Source organism: Eutrigla gurnardus (assembly GCF_963514095.1).
Source record: "Eutrigla gurnardus genome assembly, chromosome: 12".
In the NCBI taxonomy this organism is placed as follows: domain Eukaryota; kingdom Metazoa; phylum Chordata; class Actinopteri; order Perciformes; family Triglidae; genus Eutrigla; species Eutrigla gurnardus.
The window spans coordinates 19,282,977-19,305,269 of record NC_139926.1 but is presented as its reverse complement, the minus strand read 5'-3'; the positions used below and the strand labels follow the sequence as shown (position 1 = coordinate 19,305,269).

The 22,293-nt window shown below is 42.1% G+C and overlaps 2 protein-coding genes across 2 annotated transcripts; one reads left to right on the top strand and one right to left on the bottom strand.

Annotated features, from left to right (window-relative positions):
• Window positions 1-239: 239 nt before the first annotated feature.
• Window positions 240-17,953, bottom strand: dcaf17 (ddb1 and cul4 associated factor 17). Its single transcript, XM_084023064.1, has 16 exons — window positions 17,478-17,953; window positions 11,033-11,057; window positions 4,534-4,612; window positions 4,345-4,448; window positions 3,923-4,013; window positions 3,698-3,834; window positions 3,529-3,607; window positions 3,218-3,307; window positions 3,006-3,113; window positions 2,735-2,837; window positions 2,499-2,641; window positions 1,678-1,787; window positions 1,426-1,513; window positions 1,173-1,256; window positions 628-783; window positions 240-538 (listed from the first exon to the last, which is right to left on the bottom strand). The coding sequence occupies exons 1-16, from the start codon at window positions 17,500-17,502 to the stop codon at window positions 431-433; spliced, it is 1,530 nt and encodes a 509-aa protein (XP_083879190.1). The 5' UTR covers window positions 17,503-17,953; the 3' UTR covers window positions 240-430.
• On the top strand, window positions 4,497-22,173 carry mettl8 (methyltransferase 8, methylcytidine). Its single transcript, XM_084023066.1, has 11 exons — window positions 4,497-4,613; window positions 17,454-17,591; window positions 18,787-18,940; window positions 19,196-19,287; window positions 19,373-19,680; window positions 19,852-19,901; window positions 20,425-20,485; window positions 20,932-21,071; window positions 21,165-21,271; window positions 21,414-21,479; window positions 21,780-22,173. The coding sequence occupies exons 3-11, from the start codon at window positions 18,792-18,794 to the stop codon at window positions 21,932-21,934; spliced, it is 1,128 nt and encodes a 375-aa protein (XP_083879192.1). The 5' UTR covers window positions 4,497-4,613; window positions 17,454-17,591; window positions 18,787-18,791; the 3' UTR covers window positions 21,935-22,173.
• The last annotated feature ends 120 nt before the right edge of the window (window positions 22,174-22,293 follow it).

The following is a 22,293-nucleotide window of genomic DNA, read 5'->3' as shown; positions in this document are numbered from 1 at the left end:
TATTCAGAAGCTGATTTGAGAAATGTATTTTCGGGGGAATGCTATTTTATATCTGAAATGAATATCCAGGTTGCATAAAATGATTTATAGAAAACAAACATTAAAAGTGTGGGTTGTTAAAGCAAGTAGCCAATGTCGATGACATTATATGGAAGCAACTTTTGAATATTTTAATATGTGGATGGACATGGTGGAAAGACAGAAATACAGAGTAACATGAAAAAATATAACATTTTATTTTCAGAGAAAGTATATACATGTTAGGATAGACTTTAATGACTTAAATCATCGACTATGGTCATTAAATGTAATTCACACAAGAAGAAATAATGAAGACACAGTGATCCACGTGTGAAAAACAGCATTTTGTGTTTTACAGAAAAGCTGTACGAAAACACAATATGGAAACAAATATTTATGCAAATGCCATTTATTTTCTGGCAGCCTTGAGCTTGTAAACATGGCAGCAGAAGTTGGTGTTCTTTTGTTCAATATGAACAATCGTGTCTTTGTCAAAGAACAGCTCATGTCGATACGTCTGAAACACATTATAAATGCACACATCAATCCACATAAACAGACAATGTTTCATGTTTATGTGGTTTTTCCTCACGTCAGGCCACTCACCTCGTCCCAGGGTTCAACCAGATCAACAGTCCGCAGTAACTGCCCACTCTGGTTGTCGTGCAGTCGGATGTGGGCTCTTCCTTCTCCCTCCTCACCGTTAGTTACCACCACCGCCAAAAGGTCCAGCTCATCCTCATATTCCACCATACGGAAAGTCTGCAAAATGTAAAGGCTCAATGTTCTGACGCTGTGCTAAGATCTCTGCATATATAGGCATGCCTTATATATACCTTATATGTACGTAAGTATATTTAAAAGGTGCTTTCTACGAGTTGGGAGCATTTCTATTGCTGCTTTTTGGTCTTTTCGTGAGATTTGTCAACAAAAAGAAAAAATAGAACCTGAGGTGAAAAAAATTATGTGAGCCTGAATTTGCTTCCTTTCTTCCAAAGAGAGTATAAACATATACACATACAATATGCTCAACTGTGTAATTTACTTGATCCCTACTGTGTGCTTTACATCCATCTTTAAAAAAAAAAACAGCACAGTAAGTATTTTCTCTGCAGAGATACTGGATCGACACTAAAAGCATAATCGCTTACCTCTTGATCTGGGTCGTCATCCAGCTGCTGAAATCTTTTCTTCACTGTTCGTCCCGATGCGGTGACAGTGACATGTGAGGTAGTCTGCAGTAGACGGAGAGCAGAAACTTCTTTTAACCGCCACAAGACTGGCTGACCCATGCCATGACAGTGCACATGTGATAGATACATGAGGCTGATTCATGACGAGGTAAACTAAGTATGTACCGAGAAGAGCACGCAGTTGGCTTAGCAGGGAAATAATGACACTTACATTGTTGTTTCGAAGGGTCTTCATGGAGAAATCCTCAACTACCTTTGATGGCAAACCACTGTTTGGTTCACCGAGGATCTTTAGGACACTTGGAGGAAAATAAAACATATCCAATATGATAAGATAATAAAAAAGAACATACATTTAAACAGTCTGTATATACGGAGCAAAGAACTAGCTAAGGAAAACTACCACAACACATTCCACCAACTGTCTTCATTTTGTTATGTAAATATTGACTGTAGTACTCACTTTATGGTGGCAGGTCCAACATGAACGATTCTTCCAGAGTCATCAGGGTGGAAGAAGATCCCGTCACTCTCCAGAGAGCAGCAGTCCATATTTTGTATTCCATTTGATGCCTGATGTTATAAAATATCACATTAACTTTTTAGTGCAACTGGATTTTTGCAAATCAGAGTCTGCAAAGCATCAACAACCTGAGCACGCACCATTGTGGGAAAGGCAACTCTTGACTTATTGAAGTGATACTTTGCTCAGACTCTATTGTCTGAGTACAGCTTAACCGCCGCACACTTAAAAGGTGGTTGTGTAAAATGCTGCAGCTTAAGCTTGAAGGAGTGCGATAGTGCAGTTTGACTCTTTGACAAATTTCAGGTGTAGGACCAGCTTAATAATTAGGTTTCTGCTAATGTTTGTACCATTCCTTTTCTAAATTTCCACACAATGTGTTATGCAGCCATAGTTGCTGCCAATTGTTTCTGGTAAAGAAATAAACATGAACAGTGTCATCAAAATCTAAAATAATCTAGAAAAATAATGCTCACAAGCTTGTGTTACACATGCAGACAAGATCTGCACAATGGGGTTTTGAATAGAGCTTCCAGGTTTGAGTCCATCCTGTGCTGTCCAGCACCTGAATACAGACTGTCACAAACATCTGTGGCCCTTCTTACCCTGACACTTGCAATATGCTCCGGCTGATTTGGTGTTCTTTCACACACTAAGATTGGGGATACTATCTATCGTAGACAAGCATAATGCTACATTTTATTACAAATTATTATTGAGACATCATGTTACAGTGCATGGTTGAAGAGGATTATTTATACCATAGTTCTGTCCTTGAGTGAACAGATGTGGTGAGTGCCCTTGTGATTTTTATGCGGCGGTGTGTAGATGTAGTGCCAAGGGTAACCTCCAATCTGGACACTGTTATTAGCGCATGACACCTCGAAAAGCACTGGAGGGCAATCTGCACAGTAACAAAACAAATCCTGCTTACAAGTAGATCTACTAAAATATCAAGCAAAAGATACCACTGGTCTGAACTTATAACCGGACTCACCTGTGATCTGGATATTTACTGGGATACCAAACGGAACTTCACCCACTGTTTTGCCACCGAGAAGTGAACTCTTCTTTCCAAGTGTCAACGTCTCTGTCAAGTACTGAAAACAGAGAAATGATTCATCAGACACGCAGAGCTGTAAGCAGCAAGATGAGCAGAAGCAGAGTGAAACACACAAATATTCATATGTATCTGGTTTAAAAAAGAATATTCAGCTAGCTCAATAGTGTGCAGGAAACTCTTTCAGGATAAAAGAAATATTACACACCGTTTGAACAATGTGCTCAAAGCTGTATAGCTTCACTGACTTGTTGCTGTAAGACACCACAAGGACACCTTGAGACAGAACAACATCGGTGACACCATTTCCAAATACCTGAAAGAAGAAGATATTTTTAATATAATTATTTGATATATCATTTACATTTTTTCATGAAATATCACTCCCTCTGCCAAAAATATAGAAACAAAACAGCATACCTTTTTGTTGATCTCCAAAATGCCCAAAATTTGTAAGGGGAATACATGAAAGATGGCCAGGTGCATCACTGTATTCTGAGTGATACCTGCCTGTTTGTTTTTAAAAAGACAATATTCTGTTACCCCTTTTCCACATCAGAGATTCATTCCTCAAAATAGTTGATCAATAACTTAGTTGATCCACACAGAACACATAACTTAACGGAAAACAATTTAACAATTTATTCATGAAAAATGCTAAAATTTCACTAGTTCCAGTTTAAAATATCTGTTTTTCTAGATTAATGCAATGTGTCTGTCAAAATTCCTACCTGCTGTTCTAAAGAGGTTTCTGTTTTTTTAACAGATTTAATATATAACATCTCTTGAGAAACATCCCAGCCAAGATACCTATCAAAAAACAACAGGGAATAAGGTTAAAAGGTTATTAAATGAAAAGAAAAATAGATTTATCAGAGGACTCAGGGGCTTTGACAATACCTGAATTTATGGTTTAAAGATAGGTAAACTCTTTCCAGCTCTTCTCCGGTTTCAGCTGAAAGCCGATACAGCCAGTTATTGGCTGTCAAAGCCAAGAGGCTGGGTTTTTGATCAGTGGGGGAGGCCAATGAGTTGCCCTGTCAAGGAGACAAATGACAATCTAAATGTAGGTTGTTAAAATGTGGTAATTGAAAAATCTGCTTCAGTTTGTTTAATGTCACTTACAAGTGGGCTCTGGCACAGCAAGGCATCTTCAAACTTCTCCAATTTAGATCTCTTCGGCAGTTTGTATAGAACATGAGGCTCTGAATGAACACTGAAACCAGAAGATTCAATCACTCATTATTTCTGTTGTTAGTGTCCCTTACATTTTTTACACCTGAATGTGAACATTGGGACAATAAACACTGCTTTTCAGATTGCTTTGACAACACAGGGCTTTGGATTTGGTAGATGACTTTAATAAAATGGGCAAAAGTATTTATATTTGGCAAGCTATGTACAGTTTTTCACAAAATCTGCATCTCACAGCTGATTTCTTCACATACATTGCTTGGCTTATTGATTTCATGTGACTTTTGTATTCCAGTCAATATATCTGTAGCTGTATTCTACAGTGTGCTCAAGAGTTAATTATTCATACTCACCAACTGTAGCAGTTCTGGTAATTTTCAAAGTAGATTTTACCATTCTCGTACATTACTGTTGATTTTGAGGTCTTGCTCCACGCTTTGGTGAATTCCCTACTGTCCTAAAATGTAACAACAATACAGAATATAGTGTATAGTGTAACAAGTTAGGGACAGTGAATAGTTAAAGTGTTTTCCTCTCGTTACCTGGAGGAGGATTCCTCTAAGGAGATTCATATTGTGTCTGATCAGAGTCCCAGCATCCCTGATACCTCGACACCTCCGGTGTTCGAGATTAACTGGTGGCTGAATTAACTGGTGATATTCTTTATACTAGGCAGATGTTTGGGAGGCGTGTCCTTCTGAGGACCCCTTGTTGACTATCCAGGAAATAAACATTTGATCGCTTCTTGTCTTTATCACGTTCATGTGTCGGTGTGTTTGGAAACATTACGGTCCGCTGTAACATTATAACCGTTCGCCAGCCCGTCGGTGAGCTGCCGCTGTCAGGACTCTCCTAGCAGGACTAGCGAATGAGACAGTAGGTGACTGTCCCGATGCCTGTTCAATACACTGCTAACGTTAATAAATCTGTTGAAATGTGTTCTTGTCGTCAGTCTCATATGTTTAATCACACATGGTTAGTAAACTGCTGTCCAGACGGCCCGATAGCTGGTTCTGCTTTAACCCACCCTGCAGGAGAAGCAGTTTCCAGCCCGCTCAGAGCGGTGAGGAGACTGTGGTCAACTGTGGTCTGCTCAGATTAACCTGTGATACAACATCTGCTACCTACCTGAGCGCTCTGCTCAGCTTTCTGCTCAGCTTTCTGCTCGGTCTAGACAGAACCGCTTGGTACCATCAGACATCTGGGCTGTGGAAATATGTTGTGTGGCGACAGAAAAGAAACAAAGACATGTTTGGCGGAGTTCAACGCGGCACATGTGAACACGACTTGGCTGTCAAGTAGCGTCAAGACCCGCAGATACCAGCGCACTGACCTGTGTGGACCTGCTCTGTCATATAAACACTTCCAAATAAAACATGATGCAGCTAAATGTGAGTTTACACACTGTAGTCATGCAGCACACTGCCAGAACTACAATCAGTCATTACTGTAGCAGAAGGAGACACAATGGATCAGTAACAATTCAGAATCACTTTTATTGTCCAAGTATATGTAGACATACACTAAAAATACAAGGCAGTAGCATGTCCTTAATGTACAGAAATGTGACAGACATATCTCATCTGCCAGTTGAGGTGTGTTCCTGTCCTGTTTGAATCCAAACCAGACTGAATTAGTCTGTATGTGGAGTCTGTTCTAATGTTCTTCCAGACTGGACTATTGCAGTGTGGAATGGGATCAGCAGCTCCGGAGGCAGGTTGGACCTCCAGAAGTAGCCAACACGGGTCTGTAGCTTCCTTATAATTTTCAATCAAAGTACACACGCAGGACAAAAATAGTTAAGGTCTGCTGGGGGACTTCCAACGCAACTTGTGTGGTACCACAGACTGCATGTGGTACACTCAATCTGAAAGGGAAAGAGATAGATGTTTAAATATCGACAAACATTTATCCTGATACTAGGGTTAATTCTTAGCTGTGGGCCTGTATGTGGAGTCTGTTCTTATGTTCTTCCAGCAGTTCCAGTGCCTCCAAAAAGTGCAGACATGCAAGTTAGGTGAATTAAAGTAGACATTTTCAATATCTGTTCAATTGTGACTGTTCACCCGGTGATGTTGAGGTGACCCATCCAAAGTGCATCCCAGTCTTCCAGCCAAACTCTGGGCAGGATATGAATTAAACTTCTTACCCAGTCGTCAATGTCAGCTCCCGAGCTGAGCTCCCCACAAGCTCGGCACAGCTGGGATAGGTCATCTGTTAAGGGGGGAAAAGCCATTAATGTAGTGCAGTGCCAGTATGGACACATTTCAGTGTAGCTGGTACAATCCTGAATACCTGAATTTTCCACCAGAGCCTGTGCCATGTTAAGCCGTAGTGTCGCCACCCCCTCCTGGTCCACACGATACTGCACAGTTTCATTTAGAAGTATCTGCTCTGCAAGCTAAAGTGATAACAGGGAGTACAATTCTGAAGGGGTTCCAATTATGTCAGAACATGCATGATCAAATTGTTACCTTGCACACAAAGACTCCACATGAGGACCCATCAGTCTGTCTTGGATGCTCTATGGTCGAGCATGTCCACCTTCCTACAGCGGGTCGTTTTTTGCGAACCAGTGCCCTGCACACAGAACGATTACAGTTTGGCAAGTGTATCATGAGCCCCAAAGAGATCATTTCCAATTAAAGATCAGCTGAATGGTGAAAAGGCTTCGTGTTGCTACCTAAAGACCAGCCAGTTGGCATTTAATTCACCTTGTTACATCTTTGCAGTGATTTATGTGTTCTGCAGAGGCCCCAAATGGGTCCAGGTACAAGGACCTCATCTCCTTCAGATACATGATCTATGGAGAGGCAAACAAGATGACAGCCAAGCCTTCATACATCAGATGGTCTCATAGTTTCATCTACATCTGTTAACTTTAAGATTACTTACAATGAGTGTCCAGTGTCCACCGTGACAAACCGCTCCAGCTGCCACAGCATACTTTAAGAGGTCCAGCTTACCAAAAAAGTACATAAAAACAAACATTATGCATGTACTGTGGAGGGAAACTGACAGACAAAGAGACTCACCGATCTTAAACTGCCTGTATTTCTTCCTTGCCAGAGTGAGGTCATGAGATACGAATCGATGATGAGTGCCCCAGCTCTCTGGCCCACCATCATCAAATACGCATTTATGATCTATGAGAATAATAATTAGTCGTGACAATGTGAAAGACAAATATCAGGCCAATATAAATGTACCTCTCCCTCCAGCAGCTTTCCTGGGGCCAAGACCAGCAGATCTTCAGAGAACAATTTGTATGGGCCGATCTTGGACCACAGCGTCTTCCTCTTCCTCCCACTCCATATGTCTCTGATCACTGTAAACATAGCAATACCAGTCATTTGTGAAATTCATATTTTATATGTACTTTGTCAGGTTACTGACAAGTTTCTGCAGGATTACAGTCATCCTGTGCCTTGCTGGATGAAGGTGGTCTTGCTGGCAGGGCACTGGATGTGGTTGGCATCTCACGGTCTTGTGGACCAGCCAGAGGAGAAGGATCCAACACCTTTTTTAATTTGGCAGGGATCCTCTCCTCTGGCTGGAAGTAATGTGTCAGGAGGTCTATATTCGACATAAGTTTGGCCTTCCCCTTTTCAGAGGCCAGGACCACATTTTTCCCCTCGAGTTCCATGATCCGGTATGGACCCATCATGTCACTCTCCATCTTGCCCCCTTTCCGTTGCTCCCGTCTGATGTTCTTTTTAAGAACTACATCTCCAATTTTGAACTGGTCATCTTGGCCCCTTTCGCGCTTTCTCCTTCTCACCATTTCCTGGCTTTTTGCGATGTTGGTCCTGACCTCTCTGTACGTGTCCTGCTGCATTTTTAGTCCTTCTGGAAGCTCCTCTTTTGTGACCAGCCTTTCTACTTTCTCTTCGGTTACCTGGCACAAATCACAGTTAGTATGTAGAGGACATAGATGAGCCCCTTTTTTAAGGATGAGAACATTAGAGCAACTTACTTCATACTCCTTTGGTACCTCTGAAGGATACCTGGCCTCCCTCCCAAACATCAAAAAATATGGGCTATACTTTGTCGTCAACTGTTTCTTTGTCCGCAGACCAAACATAGTTGACTGCAGAAACTGGTCCCAGGATTGTGGTTTCTCACCCACCAGTTTGTTCAGGGACCTCAAAAAGGAGACAGGAAAGAATTTAGATACTCATGCACAGTATGACAAAACACATATTAGTTTAGCTCAATATTTCATGAAGAGCTTAAGTTATTGAACACAAATATACCTCTGTATGGTGCCATTAAGCTTCTCCACTAGGCCGTTGGTCTGGGGATGGTAGGGGCAACAGAGGCTCCTTTTTATGCCCAGCTTCTTGCACAGGCCGTAGTTGACCTTGAAATGATCAGTTGGACTAACATTAAATAGGTGAGCACAGCAGCAGTTACATATCGGGCAGTCATAATGCTTCATCATGGTACCTTGTTGCGGAATTCTGAGCCCTGGTCTGTTAGCAGTCGTTTAGGTGCACCAAATTTGTAAAAGAAATCAAGAATACAACTGGTCACCTCATCTGCTGTTTTGCTCTTTAGTGGGTAAGCCTCTGCCCATTTAGTGAAATAATCAACCATGACACATATGTACTGGTTGCCACCATTGGTTACTGTGAGTTTACCCACTAGATCCATCCCTACGAGCTCCAGAGGCTCAGTTACCTGGGAGGAAAAAAAAAAACACATTATAGTATTTCTATTTCAGTGTTGTGATTGAAAGCTGACAAAATGTGCCATTGATTCCCTTACCTCTATCGGGTTGTATTCCCTCTTCTCTTTCACGTTCGCTCTCTTGGCCTGGCACTGTGGACACTGAGCAATCTAAACATAACATGAGTTCCAACAGCATGATGAATGTGTTCACACAAATGATTTCATGATACATTATATTGAAAACTAATAAAACATACTAGCAGTATATGAACAAACACATCACACTCTACTGTACAAGCTGAATGAGTGTTCCACCTCATTTTAAAGATACAAACTTACCCACTTGCGAATGTCCTCCTCCATGCCAGGCCAGTAATACCGGCTGATGATGGCACTGTGGGTTTTTTCCACGCCACAGTGTCCTCCAAAATGGCTGCAGTGGAATTCTTCAAATATATCATTTGCTTCCTCTGCACTTAATACAACCTTAGCAAGGTGCTCAGCTTTATTTTTTCTGCGCCTGCAGATGTAGTGCAGATCTCCATCTGGTGTTTAAATAACATAATGCTACATTTGTTAGTTTTACCATGGCAGATGATCACTGTGTTCTGAACTTCAGATGGCAAGCATTCTTACCTTTAATCCGGGAGGTGTCCGCTCTCCTTTTGATAACATATTTTTGTTTGGCCGTTAACCCCTCAGGATACTGGTTGTGGAGCTTGAAATTGAGCACCTCCTGCACAATTTTGGGATCCATCACCCCTATCTGTCCCTAGCTCCTACCTCCACCTGTCTCACCTGCTCCAACCTACCTACTCACCCCTTCACACACAAACAGATACACAACAAGATACAAACAGGACAACCACAATAAAGACAAATAAACCTCTCAAACACACACAGCCACACTCTACTACTCACAGCAACCACTCAACTATCGACTACTCACTCACTCAGCTACTAACCAATCACCTAACTATGTCTGACTTATATGTTTTATCTCTCTCTATCTCTCACTATCTCCGTCTCCTCACAAACCCACAAAGTTGGGGCATGTCAGTTGGGTTTATATAGTCTGTACCATGTACCAATGAAACCTGCTCCCAACCACCCACAGGTTAATTTAATAACACTGATTAACTGTAACTCCTGATTAACTCCTGCCCAGAGTTTGATTGGAAGACTGGGATGCACTTTGGATGGGTCACCTCAACATCACCGGGTGAACAGTCACAATTGAACAGATATTGAAAATGTCTAGTTTAATTCACTTAACTTGCATGTCTCTGCACTTTTGGAGGGCACTGGAACCGCTGGAAGAACATTAGAACAGACTCCACATACAGACTAATTCAGTCTGGTTTGGATTCAAACAGGACAGGAACACACCTCAACTGGCAGATGAGATATGTCTGTCACATTTCTGTACATTAAGGACATGCTACTGCCTTGTATTTTTAGTGTATGTCTACATATACTTGGACAATAAAAGTGATTCTGAATTGTTACTGATCCATTGTGTCTCCTTCTGCTACAGTAATGACTGATTGTAGTTCTGGCAGTGTGCTGCATGACTACAGTGTGTAAACTCACATTTAGCTGCATCATGTTTTATTTGGAAGTGTTTATATGACAGAGCAGGTCCACACAGGTCAGTGCGCTGGTATCTGCGGGTCTTGACGCTACTTGACAGCCAAGTCGTGTTCACATGTGCCGCGTTGAACTCCGCCAAACATGTCTTTGTTTCTTTTCTGTCGCCACACAACATATTTCCACAGCCCAGATGTCTGATGGTACCAAGCGGTTCTGTCTAGACCGAGCAGAAAGCTGAGCAGAAAGCTGAGCAGAGCGCTCAGGTAGGTAGCAGATGTTGTATCACAGGTTAATCTGAGCAGACCACAGTTGACCACAGTCTCCTCACCGCTCTGAGCGGGCTGGAAACTGCTTCTCCTGCAGGGTGGGTTAAAGCAGAACCAGCTATCGGGCCGTCTGGACAGCAGTTTACTAACCATGTGTGATTAAACATATGAGACTGACGACAAGAACACATTTCAACAGATTTATTAACGTTAGCAGTGTATTGAACAGGCATCGGGACAGTCACCTACTGTCTCATTCGCTAGTCCTGCTAGGAGAGTCCTGACAGCGGCAGCTCACCGACGGGCTGGCGAACGGTTATAATGTTACAGCGGACCGTAATGTTTCCAAACACACCGACACATGAACGTGATAAAGACAAGAAGCGATCAAATGTTTATTTCCTGGATAGTCAACAAGGGGTCCTCAGAAGGACACGCCTCCCAAACATCTGCCTAGTATAAAGAATATCACCAGTTAATTCAGCCACCAGTTAATCTCGAACACCGGCTCAACAGCTCGGCGGCGTTCCCGGTGTTCGAGATTAACTGGTGGCTGAATTAACTGGTGATATTCTTTATACTAGGCAGATGTTTGGGAGGCGTGTCCTTCTGAGGACCCCTTGTTGACTATCCAGGAAATAAACATTTGATCGCTTCTTGTCTTTATCACGTTCATGTGTCGGTGTGTTTGGAAACATTACGGTCCGCTGTAACATTATAACCGTTCGCCAGCCCGTCGGTGAGCTGCCGCTGTCAGGACTCTCCTAGCAGGACTAGCGAATGAGACAGTAGGTGACTGTCCCGATGCCTGTTCAATACACTGCTAACGTTAATAAATCTGTTGAAATGTGTTCTTGTCGTCAGTCTCATATGTTTAATCACACATGGTTAGTAAACTGCTGTCCAGACGGCCCGATAGCTGGTTCTGCTTTAACCCACCCTGCAGGAGAAGCAGTTTCCAGCCCGCTCAGAGCGGTGAGGAGACTGTGGTCAACTGTGGTCTGCTCAGATTAACCTGTGATACAACATCTGCTACCTACCTGAGCGCTCTGCTCAGCTTTCTGCTCAGCTTTCTGCTCGGTCTAGACAGAACCGCTTGGTACCATCAGACATCTGGGCTGTGGAAATATGTTGTGTGGCGACAGAAAAGAAACAAAGACATGTTTGGCGGAGTTCAACGCGGCACATGTGAACACGACTTGGCTGTCAAGTAGCGTCAAGACCCGCAGATACCAGCGCACTGACCTGTGTGGACCTGCTCTGTCATATAAACACTTCCAAATAAAACATGATGCAGCTAAATGTGAGTTTACACACTGTAGTCATGCAGCACACTGCCAGAACTACAATCAGTCATTACTGTAGCAGAAGGAGACACAATGGATCAGTAACAATTCAGAATCACTTTTATTGTCCAAGTATATGTAGACATACACTAAAAATACAAGGCAGTAGCATGTCCTTAATGTACAGAAATGTGACAGACATATCTCATCTGCCAGTTGAGGTGTGTTCCTGTCCTGTTTGAATCCAAACCAGACTGAATTAGTCTGTATGTGGAGTCTGTTCTAATGTTCTTCCAGCGGTTCCAGTGCCCTCCAAAAGTGCAGAGACATGCAAGTTAAGTGAATTAAACTAGACATTTTCAATATCTGTTCAATTGTGACTGTTCACCCGGTGATGTTGAGGTGACCCATCCAAAGTGCATCCCAGTCTTCCAATCAAACTCTGGGCAGGAGTTAATCAGGAGTTACAGTTAATCAGTGTTATTAAATTAACCTGTGGGTGGTTGGGAGCAGGTTTCATTGGTACATGGTACAGACTATATAAACCCAACTGACATGCCCCAACTTTGTGGGTTTGTGAGGAGACGGAGATAGTGAGAGATAGAGAGAGATAAAACATATAAGTCAGACATAGTTAGGTGATTGGTTAGTAGCTGAGTGAGTGAGTAGTCGATAGTTGAGTGGTTGCTGTGAGTAGTAGAGTGTGGCTGTGTGTGTTTGAGAGGTTTATTTGTCTTTATTGTGGTTGTCCTGTTTGTATCTTGTTGTGTATCTGTTTGTGTGTGAAGGGGTGAGTAGGTAGGTTGGAGCAGGTGAGACAGGTGGAGGTAGGAGCTAGGGACAGATAGGGGTGATGGATCCCAAAATTGTGCAGGAGGTGCTCAATTTCAAGCTCCACAACCAGTATCCTGAGGGGTTAACGGCCAAACAAAAATATGTTATCAAAAGGAGAGCGGACACCTCCCGGATTAAAGGTAAGAATGCTTGCCATCTGAAGTTCAGAACACAGTGATCATCTGCCATGGTAAAACTAACAAATGTAGCATTATGTTATTTAAACACCAGATGGAGATCTGCACTACATCTGCAGGCGCAGAAAAAATAAAGCTGAGCACCTTGCTAAGGTTGTATTAAGTGCAGAGGAAGCAAATGATATATTTGAAGAATTCCACTGCAGCCATTTTGGAGGACACTGTGGCGTGGAAAAAACCCACAGTGCCATCATCAGCCGGTATTACTGGCCTGGCATGGAGGAGGACATTCGCAAGTGGGTAAGTTTGTATCTTTAAAATGAGGTGGAACACTCATTCAGCTTGTACAGTAGAGTGTGATGTGTTTGTTCATATACTGCTAGTATGTTTTATTAGTTTTCAATATAATGTATCATGAAATCATTTGTGTGAACACATTCATCATGCTGTTGGAACTCATGTTATGTTTAGATTGCTCAGTGTCCACAGTGCCAGGCCAAGAGAGCGAACGTGAAAGAGAAGAGGGAATACAACCCGATAGAGGTAAGGGAATCAATGGCACATTTTGTCAGCTTTCAATCACAACACTGAAATAGAAATACTATAATGTGTTTTTTTTTTTCCTCCCAGGTAACTGAGCCTCTGGAGCTCGTAGGGATGGATCTAGTGGGTAAACTCACAGTAACCAATGGTGGCAACCAGTACATATGTGTCATGGTTGATTATTTCACTAAATGGGCAGAGGCTTACCCACTAAAGAGCAAAACAGCAGATGAGGTGACCAGTTGTATTCTTGATTTCTTTTACAAATTTGGTGCACCTAAACGACTGCTAACAGACCAGGGCTCAGAATTCCGCAACAAGGTACCATGATGAAGCATTATGACTGCCCGATATGTAACTGCTGCTGTGCTCACCTATTTAATGTTAGTCCAACTGATCATTTCAAGGTCAACTACGGCCTGTGCAAGAAGCTGGGCATAAAAAGGAGCCTCTGTTGCCCCTACCATCCCCAGACCAACGGCCTAGTGGAGAAGCTTAATGGCACCATACAGAGGTATATTTGTGTTCAATAACTTAAGCTCTTCATGAAATATTGAGCTAAACTAATATGTGTTTTGTCATACTGTGCATGAGTATCTAAATTCTTTCCTGTCTCCTTTTTGAGGTCCCTGAACAAACTGGTGGGTGAGAAACCACAATCCTGGGACCAGTTTCTGCAGTCAACTATGTTTGGTCTGCGGACAAAGAAACAGTTGACGACAAAGTATAGCCCATATTTTTTGATGTTTGGGAGGGAGGCCAGGTATCCTTCAGAGGTACCAAAGGAGTATGAAGTAAGTTGCTCTAATGTTCTCATCCTTAAAAAAGGGGCTCATCTATGTCCTCTACATACTAACTGTGATTTGTGCCAGGTAACCGAAGAGAAAGTAGAAAGGCTGGTCACAAAAGAGGAGCTTCCAGAAGGACTAAAAATGCAGCAGGACACGTACAGAGAGGTCAGGACCAACATCGCAAAAAGCCAGGAAATGGTGAGAAGGAGAAAGCGCGAAAGGGGCCAAGATGACCAGTTCAAAATTGGAGATGTAGTTCTTAAAAAGAACATCAGACGGGAGCAACGGAAAGGGGGCAAGATGGAGAGTGACATGATGGGTCCATACCGGATCATGGAACTCGAGGGGAAAAATGTGGTCCTGGCCTCTGAAAAGGGGAAGGCCAAACTTATGTCGAATATAGACCTCCTGACACATTACTTCCAGCCAGAGGAGAGGATCCCTGCCAAATTAAAAAAGGTGTTGGATCCTTCTCCTCTGGCTGGTCCACAAGACCGTGAGATGCCAACCACATCCAGTGCCCTGCCAGCAAGACCACCTTCATCCAGCAAGGCACAGGATGACTGTAATCCTGCAGAAACTTGTCAGTAACCTGACAAAGTACATATAAAATATGAATTTCACAAATGACTGGTATTGCTATGTTTACAGTGATCAGAGACATATGGAGTGGGAGGAAGAGGAAGACGCTGTGGTCCAAGATCGGCCCATACAAATTGTTCTCTGAAGATCTGCTGGTCTTGGCCCCAGGAAAGCTGCTGGAGGGAGAGGTACATTTATATTGGCCTGATATTTGTCTTTCACATTGTCACGACTAATTATTATTCTCATAGATCATAAATGCGTATTTGATGATGGTGGGCCAGAGAGCTGGGGCACTCATCATCGATTCGTATCTCATGACCTCACTCTGGCAAGGAAGAAATACAGGCAGTTTAAGATCGGTGAGTCTCTTTGTCTGTCAGTTTCCCTCCACAGTACATGCATAATGTTTGTTTTTATGTACTTTTTTGGTAAGCTGGACCTCTTAAAGTATGCTGTGGCAGCTGGAGCGGTTTGTCACGGTGGACACTGGACACTCATTGTAAGTAATCTTAAAGTTAACAGATGTAGATGAAACTATGAGACCATCTGATGTATGAAGGCTTGGCTGTCATCTTGTTTGCCTCTCCATAGATCATGTATCTGAAGGAGATGAGGTCCTTGTACCTGGACCCATTTGGGGCCTCTGCAGAACACATAAATCACTGCAAAGATGTAACAAGGTGAATTAAATGCCAACTGGCTGGTCTTTAGGTAGCAACACGAAGCCTTTTCACCATTCAGCTGATCTTTAATTGGAAATGATCTCTTTGGGGCTCATGATACACTTGCCAAACTGTAATCGTTCTGTGTGCAGGGCACTGGTTCGCAAAAAACGACCCGCTGTAGGAAGGTGGACATGCTCGACCATAGAGCATCCAAGACAGACTGATGGGTCCTCATGTGGAGTCTTTGTGTGCAAGGTAACAATTTGATCATGCATGTTCTGACATAATTGGAACCCCTTCAGAATTGTACTCCCTGTTATCACTTTAGCTTGCAGAGCAGATACTTCTAAATGAAACTGTGCAGTATCGTGTGGACCAGGAGGGGGTGGCGACACTACGGCTTAACATGGCACAGGCTCTGGTGGAAAATTCAGGTATTCAGGATTGTACCAGCTACACTGAAATGTGTCCATACTGGCACTGCACTACATTAATGGCTTTTCCCCCCTTAACAGATGACCTATCCCAGCTGTGCCGAGCTTGTGGGGAGCTCAGCTCGGGAGCTGACATTGACGACTGGGTAAGAAGTTTAATTCATATCCTGCCCAGAGTTTGGCTGGAAGACTGGGATGCACTTTGGATGGGTCACCTCAACATCACCGGGTGAACAGTCACAATTGAACAGATATTGAAAATGTCTACTTTAATTCACCTAACTTGCATGTCTGCACTTTTTGGAGGCACTGGAACTGCTGGAAGAACATAAGAACAGACTCCACATACAGGCCCACAGCTAAGAATTAACCCTAGTATCAGGATAAATGTTTGTCGATATTTAAACATCTATCTCTTTCCCTTTCAGATTGAGTGTACCACATGCAGTCTGTGGTACCACACAAGTTGCGTTGGAAGTCCCCCAGCAGACCTTAACTATTTTTGTCCTGCGTGTGTACTTTGATTGAAAATTATAAGGAAGCTACAGACCCGTGTTGGCTACTTCTGGAGGTCCAACCTGCCTCCGGAGCTGCTGATCCCATTCCACACTGCAATAGTCCAGTCTGGAAGAACATTAGAACAGACTCCACATACAGACTAATTCAGTCTGGTTTGGATTCAAACAGGACAGGAACACACCTCAACTGGCAGATGAGATATGTCTGTCACATTTCTGTACATTAAGGACATGCTACTGCCTTGTATTTTTAGTGTATGTCTACATATACTTGGACAATAAAAGTGATTCTGAATTGTTACTGATCCATTGTGTCTCCTTCTGCTACAGTAATGACTGATTGTAGTTCTGGCAGTGTGCTGCATGACTACAGTGTGTAAACTCACATTTAGCTGCATCATGTTTTATTTGGAAGTGTTTATATGACAGAGCAGGTCCACACAGGTCAGTGCGCTGGTATCTGCGGGTCTTGACGCTACTTGACAGCCAAGTCGTGTTCACATGTGCCGCGTTGAACTCCGCCAAACATGTCTTTGTTTCTTTTCTGTCGCCACACAACATATTTCCACAGCCCAGATGTCTGATGGTACCAAGCGGTTCTGTCTAGACCGAGCAGAAAGCTGAGCAGAAAGCTGAGCAGAGCGCTCAGGTAGGTAGCAGATGTTGTATCACAGGTTAATCTGAGCAGACCACAGTTGACCACAGTCTCCTCACCGCTCTGAGCGGGCTGGAAACTGCTTCTCCTGCAGGGTGGGTTAAAGCAGAACCAGCTATCGGGCCGTCTGGACAGCAGTTTACTAACCATGTGTGATTAAACATATGAGACTGACGACAAGAACACATTTCAACAGATTTATTAACGTTAGCAGTGTATTGAACAGGCATCGGGACAGTCACCTACTGTCTCATTCGCTAGTCCTGCTAGGAGAGTCCTGACAGCGGCAGCTCACCGACGGGCTGGCGAACGGTTATAATGTTACAGCGGACCGTAATGTTTCCAAACACACCGACACATGAACGTGATAAAGACAAGAAGCGATCAAATGTTTATTTCCTGGATAGTCAACAAGGGGTCCTCAGAAGGACACGCCTCCCAAACATCTGCCTAGTATAAAGAATATCACCAGTTAATTCAGCCACCAGTTAATCTCGAACACCGGCTCCTTTCCTCCGGAGCGGCGCCATCAGCAGGCGGGACTACGCTCCTACAGCGGGACCGTCTGTGGTAACATGACGGGAGACGACACGAGCTGAAACCCCAGCAGGACAGGCAGGTAAATACGATACGCTTTCCCAGTTAGAGATGGCGATAACGTTATAAACCCCTCACTGGAGTCTCCACCTCCCCGAGGCCACTATGACCCCCCTGGCTTTAATGTCGGCTAACGCGAAAAGTTAACAGCTAAGCTAACGCTAACTAAAGTTAGCACCGTTGAGCTCTTGCACCTCGGTATATCCTTTACTTCGTTCACAAGTCGTACCGGGTTCGTTACGTGTGGACTAGCGTTAGATTAACTGGGGAGGTGTGACTCAAAATGAAGTGACAGCAGCAGATACAAGTTGGTCGATAATAATAACGCATCACTTTAACAGCCAATGTGTTGTTCTTCTTCTTTGGGGGTTATTGGCGGTTGGTAAACAACGAATTAGAGCATTACCGCCCCTGCTGGTGTGCAGTGTGAATAACGCTGGATGGGATGGTGTCTTCTTCTACTCGAGGAATTAAGGCAGTAATCTTGGAACAGCAGCGCTCACATGGCAGCGTGGATGTATTTTACCAGCATGGGATTTTCTTTCCCTTTAAAGATCGGGAAAATTATATTATATTATACTTTTTAATTATTATATTAATATATTCTGTATTGGTTTAAGCTCTATGATGTCTTCATTGACTGAAATATCGTCAATATCGTAACATCATCACTTTATTCACATTTTATCAAAACTCTTCCTGCCATGTGGAACCTGTGGAAAGTTTGAAATCCCCACTCGAATTTGAAATAAAGTTTGCACAGCATAAGTTTGTAATAAAATGCACCAGTGAAAAACATCTCAAAAGATCATATAACTAACAGTCAAGGTTACAGTGTATTCTGTCTTAACCATGTGTTAATCTTGCCAAAACAAGAACCTTGTTGAAAAGCATCTTTATCAGTACATTTATCTTTGGACAACCAAAGCAAATTAGAATTCCTAAAGAGCACACATGGTTCTTTGTCTTATCTTTAAATTCTCTTTAATGTGGTACTGTGTGTCATTTTTGCTTTCCCACTGAACTGGAAATTGTTCCTGACAATAAAATTCATAATAAAAATATGTTGATGACAATATCCAGCAGCAAAATATTGCCAGAAGAGTAAACCAATTATTTTCTTTGCATGAAACAGGACCAGCTCCCATGAGCATTGTAAGCTGTATGTGCACTGTCAAAGCTTTGTAAACTATGTTGCCCTCTTTGCATTTTCACAGAGGAAATGCATAAACTGCGGAGTTCCTCTGTAGCCAAATTGGCTAAAGTTTTCATCAGATTGACATCGAGACATAGCACAGGAGGAAGACCTTCAGCTCCACTGGGTTCACGGATTCTGACCAATCCCGATGACGTCTTCAAGCATAACATGTGGTGAGTGATGTACTGTAGAAATACTTAAATTTGTCCCCCATCTGTTCATGCCTTTTATGGAGATAGTATTACAGAATAGGCGTGCCTACTTTTAACAACATTGAGCTGGAATGTAGGGTTACATTTGAGAGCTTTCTGATCAACTTCCAAAATAGTGGATTTATGTTACAGTTTTATATTTTCTTCTACTAATACAGTTAGTGAGTTTCTATAGTTGAGCAAATGTGTCACCAGTTTATAATGCTTTATTATTAGGGATCATGTGCAATGGACAGAAGAGGATAAAGAAAATGCACAGCAGAAGACAAGACAAAATTCCTGCATACACCTTCCTTTAGAGGAACAAGGTAAGAATTTCTCCCTTCAGAACCAAAGTTAGGTTTGATTGGGATTCACCTTTGTGAACATTTATACAATATATTCTCCACACAGGGACATTTGACACAGAGGCTTGCCAATACTGGGACAGGTTTTACGGGATGCACCAGGATAAGTTCTTCAAAGATCGCAAATGGCTGTTTTTAGAGTTCCCAGAACTGCTTCCTTTAGGTGCAAAAAGTCAGGTCACAAATGGGTGTCTGGGTGATCAGCAGGCGTCATACCCGCAACCTCCTGGAACCAGCACGGACTCAGAGACCACCAGACACCAGCAACACAACGGACCAGCACCAGAACAAAACAAAGCTGCCATACAGACGACCGCTTTCCCTGGCCAGCATGCATCTTTCAGGATCTTGGAGGTTTTCAAAACTGTTCCCATGTATTCATTTTAATGATTCTCTTAATGTAAATTGTTATACGTGGAACATTTCACTGTTGTGATAGTAGTAGGATGTACGTTGCTATAATAAAAGTGTTAACAGCACTTACAAATTAGTAAATAACAACAACAAAAAATGTTTTCTTCACAGGTTGGATGTGGAGTTGGTAACAGTGCATTTCCGATCATTAATTCCATAAAGTGAGTAAATATTTTATATTTTCATATATTCATTAGGGTTAAACCTTCATATGTCAGTTGATCACTGATCAGTTTCTGTCCAGTTTATCTTTACAGAAGCAAAACATTTCAAATACAAGCGATAATTCCAGTGAAATATAGTTTATTTATTGTTTCATAGACACTTTTAACCACATCAGCACAAAACTATGGCTCATCACGAATGCATGGATGCATTTCGTTAGAATTGGGAGGCACTGCTGATCAACTCGCATCCACTGGGGAAGAAGTGTAGCACACCGTGAGAGCTTCCGTGACAGTTTTTCATGTTCTCCCTACATTAGAAATAAGAAAGGTATCTAAAGGTATCAAATACTGTCTATTTGTTTTACTGGGGAAAGGCATTTAAACACATTTTTGGCAATAAGTAAAGGTAAAATCTTGGCTTCCGTGCATAATCCTTCTCAGAGCTCCATGAAAGGGAAGGTGCAGTTGTACTGTATTTGTTATGACTCACAGGTTGTTAATTTGTTGTGTTTCACAGAGAAAAGGATGCATTTCTATACTGTTGTGACTTCTCCCCATGTGCCGTTCAGTTGGTCAAGGTATGCTTTTCTAATATTGCTCGGTATGAACATGCAGAGTATATTTTGCATTGAGGTTGATGCGTTCCTTTAAAGCAATGCAGACTAATATCACTTCTACAGTCGAAGCTATATAAAGTGAAACTTGCGGTGACAAGTTCTCACTGTGACGACAATATGTATTTACAGTCATATCAGACTAGGTTGCCTCCATGTCATAGGCTGCTAAAATACTGAGACAGATTACATTACATTTTAATTCATTGTAAATCTGTTGTTCTATAACATGCCCTATATAGATATAGCTTAATTTATCCATTACCTAATTTAGTATATTACTCATTGTAATATTTAATGAAAGGTTATACTTAAATCGGACAGCTTTTTAATTTCTGTTCCTCTATTATGACATTTACGTTGTGTGGCTATGAAACAGTTTGGTGCTCTACTTTATGTTCCTCCTATAGGACCATCCAGACTATGATGACTCTGTGTGTCATGCCTTTGTCCATGACATCTGTGAAGAAGAGGCTTCTTTCCCCTTCCCTCCTCAGAGCCTGGATGTTATCCTAGCAGTCTTTGTGCTGTCCTCCATCCACCCGGAGCGGTAGGTGAAGATTTAAAGACAGAGGAGAGCCTTTGTAATTTCTTATATCGGACACCTTCTCAACTGATCCATTAATCCACATTTCATTGACAGAATGCAAGGAATTGTGAACCGACTATCCACGTACCTGAAACACGGAGGGGTATTTCTCTTCCGCGATTATGGGAGATATGACTTCTCACAACTCAGGTTTAAGAAGGGTGAGCCTCCAAATAGTAACACACATCTGAATACAGTGATTTTGTCTACATCACCTAATTTGTTTAATATTCTGTAAACGCTTCTCTCTGTGTGTGAAAGGTGTAATTTAATATATTAACTTTTTAATCTCTTAACAATCAGGACGGTGCTTATCGGACAATTTCTATGCACGTGGAGATGGAACCTGCGTGTACTTTTTCACTAAAGGTATTTGTGAATCATGAGATCTTCATTTTCTTGGAAGTAACACAGTTAGAGTAAAGAGTCGCTAACAGCACCATAGCTACCACTGAGGAAACTGGGTTCATGTCCTTGGGATTTCTTCTGTAAGGTTTGAGGTTTTAGGAACCAAGAGGGAGTTTACATGCATAACATACATACACTGGTGGGTATTTGGGATTTAAATGTTCTCTACACGGGATTAAGAGCATTAATATATCAGCCACATACTGTATATGTGTGTGTATAAAATATATATAATTGTTATTGTTTTTTTTTTTTTTTCAGAAGAGGTTCATGATTTATTTTCTAATGCTGGACTGGAGGAAATTCAGAATCTGGAGGACAGACGACTCCAAGTAAACAGAGGAAAGAGAGTTGCAATGCACCGGGTTTGGATGCAGAGCAAGTACAGGAAACTATATCCACCTCCACCATCTTAACACCCCACCATGCACAGCATATTTTGGAAATATGTGCATTTTTATACGTTGCTGCTTATTCATCAATCCTTATCCAAATGTGTACTACAACGAAAACTGCAATAAACTTACAAAACATGTCAAACTATGTAAATTGGGTGTATATACTTGTGTAGATCACTGCATGTCTATGAGATGAGTGTCATTTTGTCAGGTCCAAGGGTGAAATGCAGTGAACACGCATTAGACTTACAAAGTAGGAAAGTTCCATTCACGATAATTATTTGAATAAAATTAATTTCTTTATTAATTCTTTATTTTCATTTCAAAGTTGGGCTAAATATAAAGGCAGGGGAAAACGATAAAAAAAAAACTTACAA